The following is a 13,106-nucleotide window of genomic DNA, read 5'->3' on the forward strand; positions in this document are numbered from 1 at the left end:
GTGGATCCAACATAATAGTGAGAGTCCAGTCCATAGTGGATCTAACATAATAGTGAGAGTCAAGTCCATAGTGGATCTAACATAATAGTGTGAGAGTCCAGTCCATAGTGGATCTAACATAATAGTGTAAGAGTCCAGTCCATAGTGGATCTAACATAATAGTGTGAGAGTCCAGTCCATAGTGGATCCAACATAATAGTGAGAGTCCAGTCCATAGTGGATCTAACATAATAGTGAGAGTCCAGTCCATAGTGGATCTAACATAATAGTGAGAGTCCAGTCCATAGTGGATCTAACATAATAGTGAGAGTCCAGTCCATAGTGGATCTAACATAATAGTGAGAGTCCAGTCCATAGTGGATCTAACATAATAGTGAGAGTCCAGTCCATAGTGGATCTAACATAATAGTGAGAGTCCAGTCCATAGTGGATCTAACATAATAGTGAGAGTCCAGTCCATAGTGGATCTAACATAATAGTGAGAGTCCAGTCCATAGTGGATCTAACATAATAGTGAAAGTCTACTCCATAGTGGATCTAACATAATAGTGAGAGTCCAGTCCATAGTGGATCTAACATAATAGTGAGAGTCCAGTCCATTGTGGATCTAACATAATAGTGAGAGTCCAGTCCATAGTGGATCTAACATAATAGTGTGAGAGTCCAGTCCATAGTGGATCTAACATAATAGTGAGAGAGTCCAGTCCATAGTGGATCCAACATAATAGTGAGAGTCCAGTCCATTGTAGATCTAACATAATAGTGAGTGTCCAGTCCATAGTGGATCTAACATAATAGTGAGAGAGTCCAGTCCATAGTGGATCTAACATAATAGTGAGTGTCCAGTCCATAGTGGATCTAACATAATAGTGAGAGAGTCCAGTCCATAGTGGATCTAACATAATTGTGAGAGTCCAGTCCATAGTGGATCTAACATAAAAGTGTGAGAGTCCAGTCCATAGTGGATCTAACATAATAGTGAGAGTCCAGTCCATAGTGGATCTAACATAATAGTGTGAGAGTCCAGTCCATAGTGGATCTAACATAATAGTGAGAGTCCAGTCCATTGTGGATCTAACATAATAGTGAGAGTCCAGTCCATAGTGGATCTAACATAATAGTGTGAGAGTCCAGTCCATAGTGGATCTAACATAATAGTGAGAGAGTCCAGTCCATAGTGGATCCAACATAATAGTGAGAGTCCAGTCCATTGTAGATCTAACATAATAGTGAGTGTCCAGTCCATAGTGGATCTAACATAATAGTGAGAGAGTCCAGTCCATAGTGGATCTAACATAATAGTGAGTGTCCAGTCCATAGTGGATCTAACATAATAGTGAGAGAGTCCAGTCCATAGTGGATCTAACATAATAGTGAGTGTCCAGTCCATAGTGGATCTAACATAATAGTGAGAGAGTCCAGTCCATAGTGGATCTAACATAATAGTGAGAGAGTCCAGTCCATAGTGGATCTAACATAATTGTGAGAGTCCAGTCCATAGTGGATCTAACATAAAAGTGTGAGAGTCCAATCCATAGTGGATCTAACATAATAGTGAGAGTCCAGTTTTATGACATAAGATGTGTTCTTGTCTTATTGTGAATTTTAGTCAAAAAGTGCAGTTCCCCTTTAAGAGATAACTCAATTCAGGCACAGAACCTGAAATGAACGTTCCGGAAGCTTTGGACTTGGTGCTCCTCACATCATCTGCTGCTAATTTCAGGGTTTTGACGCCCTAAAAACACTACGATAGGACACTTGGATGTGATGTCCATCTAGACACCGTGGTGCAATAATCTCACTTGATCCTGCTTGCCGCTGCCGGAGGGGGGGTGGTGATGCCGGCGACAGGCCGCTGCTCGCCTTCCAAGCTCCTCCCCCTCCCACACACACACACACACACACACACACACACACACACACTGCACCCCCGCGCCGTAGCCACAGGCTGCTTCTTTACTTTGTGGAGAAAAGGTAAGGCTGATCCTGTCCCGGCTTGACTTTTTTGACGGTCTTGGATTTCCGCTGCATGCATCAAATGCTGATGACGGATTAAGAAAGAAGCTAAATGTGTGTGTGTGTGTGTGTGAAGGTGTGCTTGGTTACATAAGGTGTGTGTTGGCAGCAGTGTGGCAGGTGTGATCTTAGCGGGCTGCAATGAAGTAGAGCCGGGGGGGAATTGAACCAGGTTCTGTTTGCATTGCATGACCTGGCAAAAAATCGAGTTTTTTGTTGTTTTTGTTATGTTAAAAATGAGTCCTTGCATGTAATTACAACCTAGATTGGTCATTTTTCATAAAGCGATGGGAAAAAATTGATAACATGATATCGGAGAATCTAGGATCGATTGGGAATGGAATCTGATCAGGTTGTTAGGTGCACTCCTATTAAATAGTCGCATAAAAAGTAGTCTAAAGAGACCTTTTTGTGTTTCTCATGACATGTTGTTACTGTCAGGTTCAAACATTGATGACTTCTATTAAACAAGACAAGCAGCAAGGAGTCAAACAGAGACAGAATTAAATTTGGCTCAATTGAGGAGAAACGTCTGGGCTGGACGAAAGATTTTATTTGGGCTTTCCCTGTTTTACATGGCAACAGCTGTTTCTAAGGGAGGGGGGGTCGTAAACAGCCGTCGCCTTTAGTTAAAGAACAGTTTAAAGAAAAGGTGCCCGGAGGGGAGTCAGGTCCGGCTTCCTCTCTGCTTTGTAGATCTCGGGTCAAGACAAAATGTTCCTGTGGATTACGATACATCAAAGGGACCGACACCTTCGAGTCGCTTCCTATCCTACACAGTGGAGATTTACAAGCTTTTTGAATTGGCAAATGGTTAGCTGTTAGCCCTGCTAGCACAACTCCAAAAAAAAAGGGTTGGCTTTTGGCCCTGCTAGTGCCGCTCCAAATAAACGGTTTTGCTGTTAGCCCTTCTAGCGCGAGTCCAAATAAATGGTTAGCTATTAGCCGTATTAGCACGATTCAAAAGAAATTGTTAGTTGTTAGCCCTACTAGCACGACTCCAAATAAATGGTTAGCTATTAGCCGTATTAGCGCGATTCAAAAGAAATTGTTAGTTCTTAGCCCTACTAGCACGACTCCAAATAAATTGTTAGCTATTAGCCGTATTAGCGCGATTCAAAAGAAATTGTTAGTTGTTAGCCCTACTAGCACGACTCCAAATAAATGGTTAGCTATTAGCCGTATTAGCGCGATTCAAAAGAAATTGTTAGTTGTTAGCCCTACTAGCACGACTCCAAATAAATGGTTAGCTATTAGCCGTATTAGCGCGATTCAAAAGAAATTGTTAGTTGTTAGCCCTACTAGCACGACTCCAAATAAATGGTTAGCTATTAGCCGTATTAGCGCGATTCAAAAGAAATTGTTAGTTGTTAGCCCTACTAGCACGACTCCAAATAAATGGTTAGCTATTAGCCGTATTAGCGCGATTCAAAAGAAATTGTTAGTTGTTAGCCCTACTAGCACGACTCCAAATAAATGGTTAGCTATTAGCCGTATTAGCGCGATTCAAAAGAAACTGTTAGTTGTTAGCCCTACTAGCACAACTCCAAATATGTGGTAAGCTGTTAGCTCTGCTAGCGCCACTCCAAATAAGCGGTTTGTTGTTAACCCTGCTAGCACAACTCCAAAGAACGGTTAGCTGCTAGCCCTGCTAGCGCAAGAGATCCAGTACAAGTCAGTCATGACGGAACAAGTCTTTTGTCCTCACACGTCTTCTGCTTCTTGACTGTTGTGTCCTCACACGTCTTCTGCTTCTTGACTGTTGTGTCCTCACACGTCTTCTGCTTCTTGACTGTTGTGTCCTCACACGTCTTCTGCTTCTTGACTGTTGTGTCCTCACACGTCTTCTGCTTCTTGACTGTTGTGTCCTCACACGTCTTCTGCTTCTTGACTGTTGTGTCCTCGCACGTCTTCTGCTTCTTGACTGTTGTGTCCTCGCACGTCTTCTGCTTCTTGACTGTTGTGTCCTCACACGTCTTCTGCTTCTTGACTGTTGTGTCCTCACACGTCTTCTGCTTCTTGACTGTTGTGTCCTCGCACGTCTTCTGCTTCTTGACTGTTGTGTCCTCGCACGTCTTCTGCTTCTTGACTGTTGTGTCCTCACACGTCTTCTGCTTCTTGACTGTTGTGTCCTCGCACGTCTTCTGCTTCTTGACCGTTGTGTCCTCGCACGTCTTCTGCTTCTTGACCGTTGTGTCCTCGCACGTCTTCTGCTTCTTGACTGTTGTGTCCTCGCACGTCTTCTGCTTCTTGACTGTTGTGTCCTCGCACGTCTTCTGCTTCTTGACTGTTGTGTCCTCGCACGTCTTCTGCTTCTTGACTGTTGTGTCCGCACACGTCATCTGCTTCTTGACTGTTGTGTCCTCGCACGTCTTCTGCTTCTTGACCGTTGTGTCCTCACACGTCTTCTGCTTCTTGACCGTTGTGTCCTCACACGTCTTCTGCTTCTTGACTGTTGTGTCCTCACACGTCTTCTGCTTCTTGACCGTTGTGTCCTCGCACGTCTTCTGCTTCTTGACCGTTGTGTCCTCGCACGTCTTCTGCTTCTTGACCGTTGTGTCCTCACACGTCTTCTGCTTCTTGACCGTTGTGTCCTCACACGTCTTCTGCTTCTTGACTGTTGTGTCCTCACACGTCTTCTGCTTCTTGACTGTTGTGTCCTCACACGTCTTCTGCTTCTTGACTGTTGTGTCCTCACACGTCTTCTGCTTCTTGACTGTTGTGTCCTCACACGTCTTCTGCTTCTTGACTGTTGTGTCCTCACACGTCTTCTGCTTCTTGACTGTTGTGTCCTCGCACGTCTTCTGCTTCTTGACTGTTGTGTCCTCGCACGTCTTCTGCTTCTTGACTGTTGTGTCCTCACACGTCTTCTGCTTCTTGACTGTTGTGTCCTCACACGTCTTCTGCTTCTTGACTGTTGTGTCCTCGCACGTCTTCTGCTTCTTGACTGTTGTGTCCTCGCACGTCTTCTGCTTCTTGACTGTTGTGTCCTCACACGTCTTCTGCTTCTTGACTGTTGTGTCCTCACACGTCTTCTGCTTCTTGACTGTTGTGTCCTCACACGTCTTCTGCTTCTTGACTGTTGTGTCCTCACACGTCTTCTGCTTCTTGACTGTTGTGTCCTCACACGTCTTCTGCTTCTTGACTGTTGTGTCCTCACACGTCTTCTGCTTCTTGACTGTTGTGTCCTCACACGTCTTCTGCTTCTTGACTGCCGCCTCCTTCTCCCCCCGTCACACTGGGTGAGGCTAAGGGGGACGGGAGGGACAAGAAGTCATGGACCACAGACTTTAGTTTGAGCTGCGATCTGCCAGCATGTCGACTTTCAGCATCAGGAGGAAGAAGAGAGGGAAGAAGTCGTCTAAATGCTCCTCTAAATCTTTTTATTACGATGTTTCACACCCGGTAAGAGGCTCTTTTTTATATATAATGTACTCTTAGTTATTTACACCAGCAATGCACACTATTTGGCATCACTCTTTGTTATTTACACCAGCAATGCACACTATTTGGCATCACTCTTTGTTATTTACACCAGCAATGCACACTATTTGGCATCACTCATAATTATTTACACCAGCAATGCACACTATTTGGCATCACTCTTTGTTATTTACACCAGCGATGCACACTATTTGGCATCACTCTTTGTTATTTACACCAGCAATGCACACTATTTGGCATCAATCTTTGTTATTTACACCAGCAATGCACACTATTTGGCATCACTCATAATTATTTACACCAGCAATGCACACTATTTGGCATCACTCTTTGTTATTTACACCAGCAATGCACACTATTTTGCATCACTCATAATTATTTACACCAGCAATGCACACTATTTGGCATCACTCTTTGTTATTTACACCAGCGATGCACACTATTTGGCATCACTCTTTGTTATTTACACCAGCAATGCACACTATTTGGCATCACTAGTTATTTACACCAGCAATGCACACTATTTGGCATCACTCTTTGTTATTTACACAAGCAATGCACACTATTTGGCATCACTCTTTGTTATTTACACCAGCAATGCACACTATTTGGCATCACTCTTTGTTATTTACACCAGAAATGCACACTATTTGGCATCACTCTTTGTTATTTACACCAGAAATGCACACTATTTGGCACCACTCTGTTATTTACACCAGCAATGCACACTATTTGGCATCACTCTTAGTTATTTACATGGACAATGCACACTATTTGGCATCACTCATAATTATTTACACCAGCAATGCACACTATTACTCTTAGTGTGCCTTGCTCATGAAAATAACTGAGTGATACCAAATAGTGTGCATTGTCCATGTAAATAAGAGTGATGCCAAATAGTGTGCATTGTCCATGTAAATAACTAAGAGTGATGCCAAATAGTGTGCATTGCTCATAAGTGTAAGAGTGACGCCAAATAGTGTGCATTACTCTTGTAAGAGTAATGCCAAATAGTGTGCATTGCTCATGTAAATAACTGAGTCATGCCAAATAGTGTGCATTGCTCGTGTAAAATACTAAGAGTGATGCCAAATAGTGTGCATTACTCGTGTAAGAGCGATGCCAAATAACGTTCATTGCTCTTGGAAGAGTGATGCCAAATAGTGTGCATTACTTGTGTAAGAGTCATGCCAAATAGTGTGCATTACTTGTGTAAGAGTGATGCCAAATAGTGTGCATTACTTGTGTAAGAGTCATGCCAAATAGTGTGCATTACTCATGTAAGAGTAATGCCAAATAGTGTGCATTGCTGGTGTAAATAACAGAGATGCCAAATAGTGTGCATTGCTGGTGTAAATAACAAAGAGTGATGCCAAATAGTGTGCATTGCTGGTGTAAATAACTAAGAGGAATGCCAAATAGTGCGCATTGCTGGTGTAAATAACTAACAGAGATGCAAAATAGTGTGCATTGCTGGTGTAAATCACCAAGAGTGATGCCAAATAGTGTGCATTGCTGGTGTAAATAACTAAGAGGGATGCAAAATAATGTGGATTGCTGGTGTAAGAGTGATGCCAAATAGTGTGCATTGCGGACGCCAAATAGTGTGCATTGCTGGTGTGAATAACCAAGAGTGATACCAAATAGTGTGCATTGCTGGTGTAAGAGTGATGCCAAATAGTGTGCATTGCTGGTGTAAATAACAAAGAGTGATGCCAAATAGTGTGCATTGCTGGTGTAAATAACTAAGAGGAATGCCAAATAGTGCGCATTGCTGGTGTAAATAACTAACAGAGATGCAAAATAGTGTGCATTGCTGGTGTAAATCACCAAGAGTGATGCCAAATAGTGTGCATTGCTGGTGTAAATAACTAAGAGGGATGCAAAATAATGTGGATTGCTGGTGTAAGAGTGATGCCAAATAGTGTGCATTGCGGACGCCAAATAGTGTGCATTGCTGGTGTGAATAACCAAGAGTGATACCAAATAGTGTGCATTGCTGGTGTAAGAGTGATGCCAAATAGTGTGCATTACTTGTGTAAGAGTCATGCCAAATAGTGTGCATTACTCATGTAAGAGTAATGCCAAATAGTGTGCACTGCTGGGGTAAATAACCAAGACTGATGCCAAATAGTGTGCATTGCTGGTGTAATTAACTAAGAGGGATGCAAAATAGTGTGCATTGCTGGTGTAAGAGTGATGCCAAATAGTGTGTGTTAACTTGTGTCAGAATGATGCCAAATAGTGTGCATTGCTCCTGTAGGAATGATGCCAAATAGTGTGCATTGCTCCTGTCAATATGAGCGATGCCAAATAGTGTGCACTGTTTCTATGGATGACTATTTGGCAGCACTCTTAGTCATTCATAGAAACAATGCACACTATTTGGCATCGCTCTTACTCATCCATAGAAACAATGCACACTATTTGGCATCACTCTTAGTCATTCATAGAAACATCCATCCATCCATCCATTTTCTACCGCTTATTCCCTTTCGGGGTCGCGGGGGGCGCTGGCGCCTATCTCAGCAATGCACACTATTTGGCATCACTCTTAGTCATCCATAGAAACAATGCACACTATTTGGCATCACTCTTAGTCATCCATAGAAACAATGCACACTATTTGGCATCACTCTTAGTCATCTATAGAAACAATGCACACTATTTGGCATCACTCTTACTCATCCATAGAAACAATGCACACTATTTGGCATCACTCTTACTCATCCATAGAAACAATGCACACTATTTGGCATCACTCTTAGTCATCCATAGAAACAATGCACACTATTTGGCAGCACTCTTAGTCATTCATAGAAACAATGCACACTATTTGGCATCACTCTTAGTCATCTATAGAAACAAATGCACACTATTTGGCATCACTCTTAGTCATCCATAGAAACAATGCACACTATTTGGCATCACTGTTACTCATCCATAGAAACAATGCACACTATTTGGCATCACTCTTACTCATCCATAGAAACAATGCACACTATTTGGCATCACTCTTACTCATCCATAGAAACAATGCACACTATTTGGCATCACTGTTACTCATCCATAGAAACAATGCACACTATTTGGCATCACTCTTAGTCATCCATAGAAACAATGCACACTATTTGGCATCACTCTTAGTCACCTATAGAAACAATTCACACTATTTGGCATCACTCTTAGTCATTCATAGAAACAATGCACACTATTTGGCATCACTCTTAGTCATCCATAGAAGCAATGCACACTATTTGGCACGTGCATGTTGCATTTTGTATTACTTTTTTTTATGAAAGTGGCTTCTTGATGGTTGGCGCCGACGTGTCACGCATCATCATCATCAGGCGTGTCACTCTGGCATGTGTCTGCTCGCCGCTCCGTCTGTCATGAAGGCGGCGGCGCTCTCCGGCTTGCTAACTGGCTTGTTAGCATGGTGGTTGTGTGTGTGTGTGTGTGTGTGTGTGTGTGTGTCTGTGTGTGTGTGTGTGTGTGTGTTTTATTTTTTTTCATCATTCTAGCTATAGTGGAAAGGGGGGCCCTCACAACCTACTGACCAAACGTGGGTCCACACAAAGTAGGCAAGGCGTGTGTGTGTGTGTGTGTGTGTGTGTGTGTGTGTGTGTGTGTGTGTGTGTGTGTGTGTGTGTGTGTGTGTGTGTGTGTGTGTGTGTCGGCGCTGCCCAACCGGTTTTGAGCGCCTGGATGGAAAAGTGAGTTTGTCAGTGGTGCGGCGTTGAGGGACAAGGCGTGCAACCTGCTTAGACGGGCCTGTTGCCGCCTCAGCATGTGTGTGTCAGTGTGATGTGTCAGACCCGTGTGAACACGGCGCAACTTCTATCTAATTTTGCTCTTGCGCAGGGTTCATAAATGGAAAAGTTTGGATTTCGGAGCATAAGAAAAAAAATTGAACATGAATTGTGGGTTCTCGCTTTGACAAAAGTCGCGTTTTAGTGAAGGTTTGTTCGTTTTGAACACAATATAAAGTCCTGTGTATCAAACAAAACAAAGTGACAGATCAAAATTCAAGCCAAAACAACAACGACAGGCCGAACTGACCTGTATGCGCTGCACACAGAAGTCCCTTTTCCTCAACGCATTGATTTCGGTTTCCATAGCAACACACTTCAGACTTCCTGCAACAAATGTGTTCCTAATCCCGGAAACAAACGCAAGTGACTTTGCCAGATTTGCTAATAGAATAACAAGGACGACTTTTTTTTTGGACAAATGACGATTCACAACCTTATATTTTTGAAGCTGAGTATACTGAGGATGAACTGCTAAAGGGTGAGACTTTGGAGTAGACGGGAAGCCGACAAGAGTGAGGAGAAAGTGACGCAAAGCTGCAAAAATAACCTACTCAGTGGCCTCGTGGTTAGAGGGTCCGCCCTGAGATGGGTAGGTTGTGAGTTCAAACCCTGGCCGAGTCGCACCAAAGACTATAAAAATGGGAGCCATTACTTCCCTGCTTGGCACTCAGCATGAAGAGTTGGAATTGGGGGTTAAATCACCAAAAATGATTCCCGGGCGCGGACACTGCTGTTGCCTGACTGCTCACCGCTCCCCTCACCACTCAAGGGGTGAACAAGGGGATGGGAAGACAAATTGCACCACACCTCTTGTGTGTGTGTGTGTGTGTGTGTGTGTGTGACTATCATTGGTACTTTAACTTCAGCTTTAAAATGTGTAACTTGAAGTCATGTTGTTTCGACATAAATGGAGTGCTTACCCAAAAAACCCCGCAAAAAAACGTCCCCGGCCAGCTGGACCATTGAGTGAGTCACACTTTGTATCGATCGTGATACACGCAGCACGTCACCTTTTAAAATGTAATATTTACCATAATTTTGTCATTTTAATCATTTCCTCGGCGCATTGATTTCCGTTTCCATAGCAACGCACTTCCGACTTCCTGCAACAAATGTGTGTCCCTACTTCCGGAAACAAATGCGAGTGTGTGTTCTAATCATGGCATACTCGGTTATAAAATAACAAGGACTATTTTTGCACAAATGAGGATTCACAGCATTATATTTTTGAAGCTGAACATACTGAGGATGAACTGCTGGCTTCTAGCTGGACCAACGTAAATGTAGCGCTTACCCAAAATAAACCGGAAAAAACGTCCCAGGCCAGCTGGACTAACATAAATGGAGTGCTTACCCAAAATAAACCGGAAAAATGTCCAAGGCCAGCTGTATCAACATAAATGGAGTGCTTACTCAAAATAAACCGGGAAAAATGTCCCAGGCCAGATGGACAAACATAAACGGAGTGCTTACCCAAAATAAACCGGAAAAACGACCCGGGCCAGCTGAACCCACATAAATGGAGTGCTTACCCAAAATAAATCAGAAAAAAAACATCCTGGGCCAGCTGGACCAACATAAATGAAGTACTTACCCAAAATAAACCGGAAAAACGACCCGGGCCAGCTGAACCAACATAAATGGAGTGCTTACCCAAAATAAATCAGAAAAAAAACATCCCGGGCCAGCTGGACCAACATAAATGGAGTACTTACCCAAAATAAACCAGTAAAAATGTACACATTTTTGGAAATAAGACCTACAAGGTGCTGTCCACGCTTGTGGCCACGAGGCCTGTAGAGGTTTTAATTCAAAGGTATGATATCCTCATTTTTGTGCGGCACCTGAAGGGGGCGTGGACGCTAACAGGTGCGATACGTGTTCCCCGCAGGAGCAGGTGGCCACCTTCTGCCTCCACGACGCTCCCGAGTGCCAGATGTCCTCGTCCTCGTCCTCCTCGTCCCTCTCGCCCAGCCCCGTGTCCGCCATGCCGCCCTCGGGAGGGACGGCGGCACAGAGGCAGCTGTCACACGCCGACAAACTCCGAAAGGTCATCAACGAGCTGGTGGAGACGGAGAAGACTTACGTGAAGGTAGGACACCTTCTAGTCCTTAGACACGGCACCTTCTAGTCCTCAGACAGGACACCTGCTAGTCCTCAGTCAGGACACCTTCCAGTCCTCAGGCAGGACATTTAGTCCTCAGTCAGGACTCCTTCTAGTCCACAGACAGGACACCTTTTAGTCCTCAGTCAGGACACCTTTTAGTCCTCAGTCAGGGCACCTTTTAGTCCTCAGTCAGGGCACCTTCTAGTCCTCAGTCATGACTCCTTCTAGTCCTCAGTCAGGACTCCTTATAGTCCTCAGTCATGACACCATCTAGTCCTCAGTCAGTACAGCATCTAATCCGTACACCATCTAGTCCTCAGTCGTGACTCCTTTTAGTCCTCAGTCAGGACTCCCTTTATTCCTCAGTCAGGACTCCCTTTACTCCTCAGTCAGTTCACCATCTAGTCCTCAGTTCACCATCTAGTCCTCAGTCAGGACACCATCTAGTCCTCAGTCAGGACTCCTTCTAGGCCTCAGTCATGATTCCTTCCAGTCCTCAGTCAGTACAGCATCTAATCCGCACACCATCTAGTCCTCAGTCATGACTCCTTCTTGTCCTCAGTCAGGACACCAACTAGTCCTCAGTCAGGACACCTTCTAGCCCTCAGTCAGTTCACCATCTAGTCCTCAGTCAAGACACCATCTAGTCCTCAGTCAGTACACCTTTTAGTCCTCAGTCAGTACACCATCTAATCCATACACTATCTAGTCCTCAGTCATGACTCCCTTTGGTCCTCAGTCAGGAGACCATCTAGTCCTCAGTCAGGAGACCATCTAGTCCTCAGTCAGGAGTCCTTGTGGTCCTCAGTCATGACACCATCTAGTCCTCAGTCAGTACAACATCTAATCCGTACACCATCTAGTCCTCAGTCGTGACTCCTTTTAGTCCTCAGTCAGGACACCATCTAGTCCTCAGTCAGGACACCATCTAGTCCTCAGTCAGGACTCCTTCTAGTCCTCAGCAATGACTCCCTTTAGTCCTCAGCAATGACTCCCTTTAGTCCTCAGTCATGACTCCTTCTAGTCCTCAGTCAGGACTCCTTCTAGGCCTCAGTCATGATTCCTTCCAGTCCTCAGTCAGGACACCATCTAGTCCTCAGTCAGGACACCTTCTAGTCCTCAGCAATGACTCCCTTTAGTCCTCAGTCATGACTCCTTCTAGTCCTCAGTCAGGACACCTTTAGTCCTCAGTAATGACTCCTTCTTGTCCTCAGTCATGACTCATTCTAGTTCTCAGTCAGGACACCTTTAGTTCTCAGTCAGTTCACCATCTAGTCCTCAGACAGGACACCTTTTAGTCCTCAGTCATGACTCACCTGCCTTCATGTCTGATCTTGTCCCTGGTCTTGCAGGACCTGAGTTGCCTCATCGAGTGCTACTTGACACCGCTGCAGAAGGAGAACTTCCTGAGTCAGGATGAGGTGAGGCCCACTCCCACAGACCCCCACAGACTGGTCACAGACTCCCACAGACTGGTCACAGACTCCCACAGACTGGTCACAGACTCCCACAGACTGGTCACAGACTCCCACAGACTGGTCACAGACTCCCACAGACTGGTCACAGACTCCCACAGACTGGTCACAGACTCCCACAGACTGGTCACAGACTGGTCACAGACTCCCACAGACTGGTCACAGACTCCCACAGACTGGTCACAGACTCCCACAGACTGGTCACAGACTCCCACAGACTGGTCACAGACTCCCACAGACTGGTCA

The 13,106-nt window shown here is 44.6% G+C and overlaps 1 protein-coding gene across 7 annotated transcripts in view; it reads left to right on the plus strand.

Moving 5' to 3' along the window:
* tiam1a (TIAM Rac1 associated GEF 1a) overlaps positions 1-13,106 on the plus strand; it is a 234,798-nt gene that overhangs the window by 198,674 nt on the left and 23,018 nt on the right. For all 7 annotated transcript variants that reach the window (XM_061899333.1, XM_061899335.1, XM_061899334.1 and 4 more), the window contains 2 exons: positions 11,170-11,370; positions 12,738-12,806. In XM_061899333.1, coding sequence (XP_061755317.1) covers positions 11,170-11,370; positions 12,738-12,806 — 270 coding nt within the window. The remainder of the gene's footprint in view (positions 1-11,169; positions 11,371-12,737; positions 12,807-13,106) is intronic.

This window comes from Nerophis ophidion, linkage group LG04, assembly GCF_033978795.1.
Source record: "Nerophis ophidion isolate RoL-2023_Sa linkage group LG04, RoL_Noph_v1.0, whole genome shotgun sequence".
Lineage (NCBI taxonomy): Eukaryota > Metazoa > Chordata > Actinopteri > Syngnathiformes > Syngnathidae > Nerophis > Nerophis ophidion.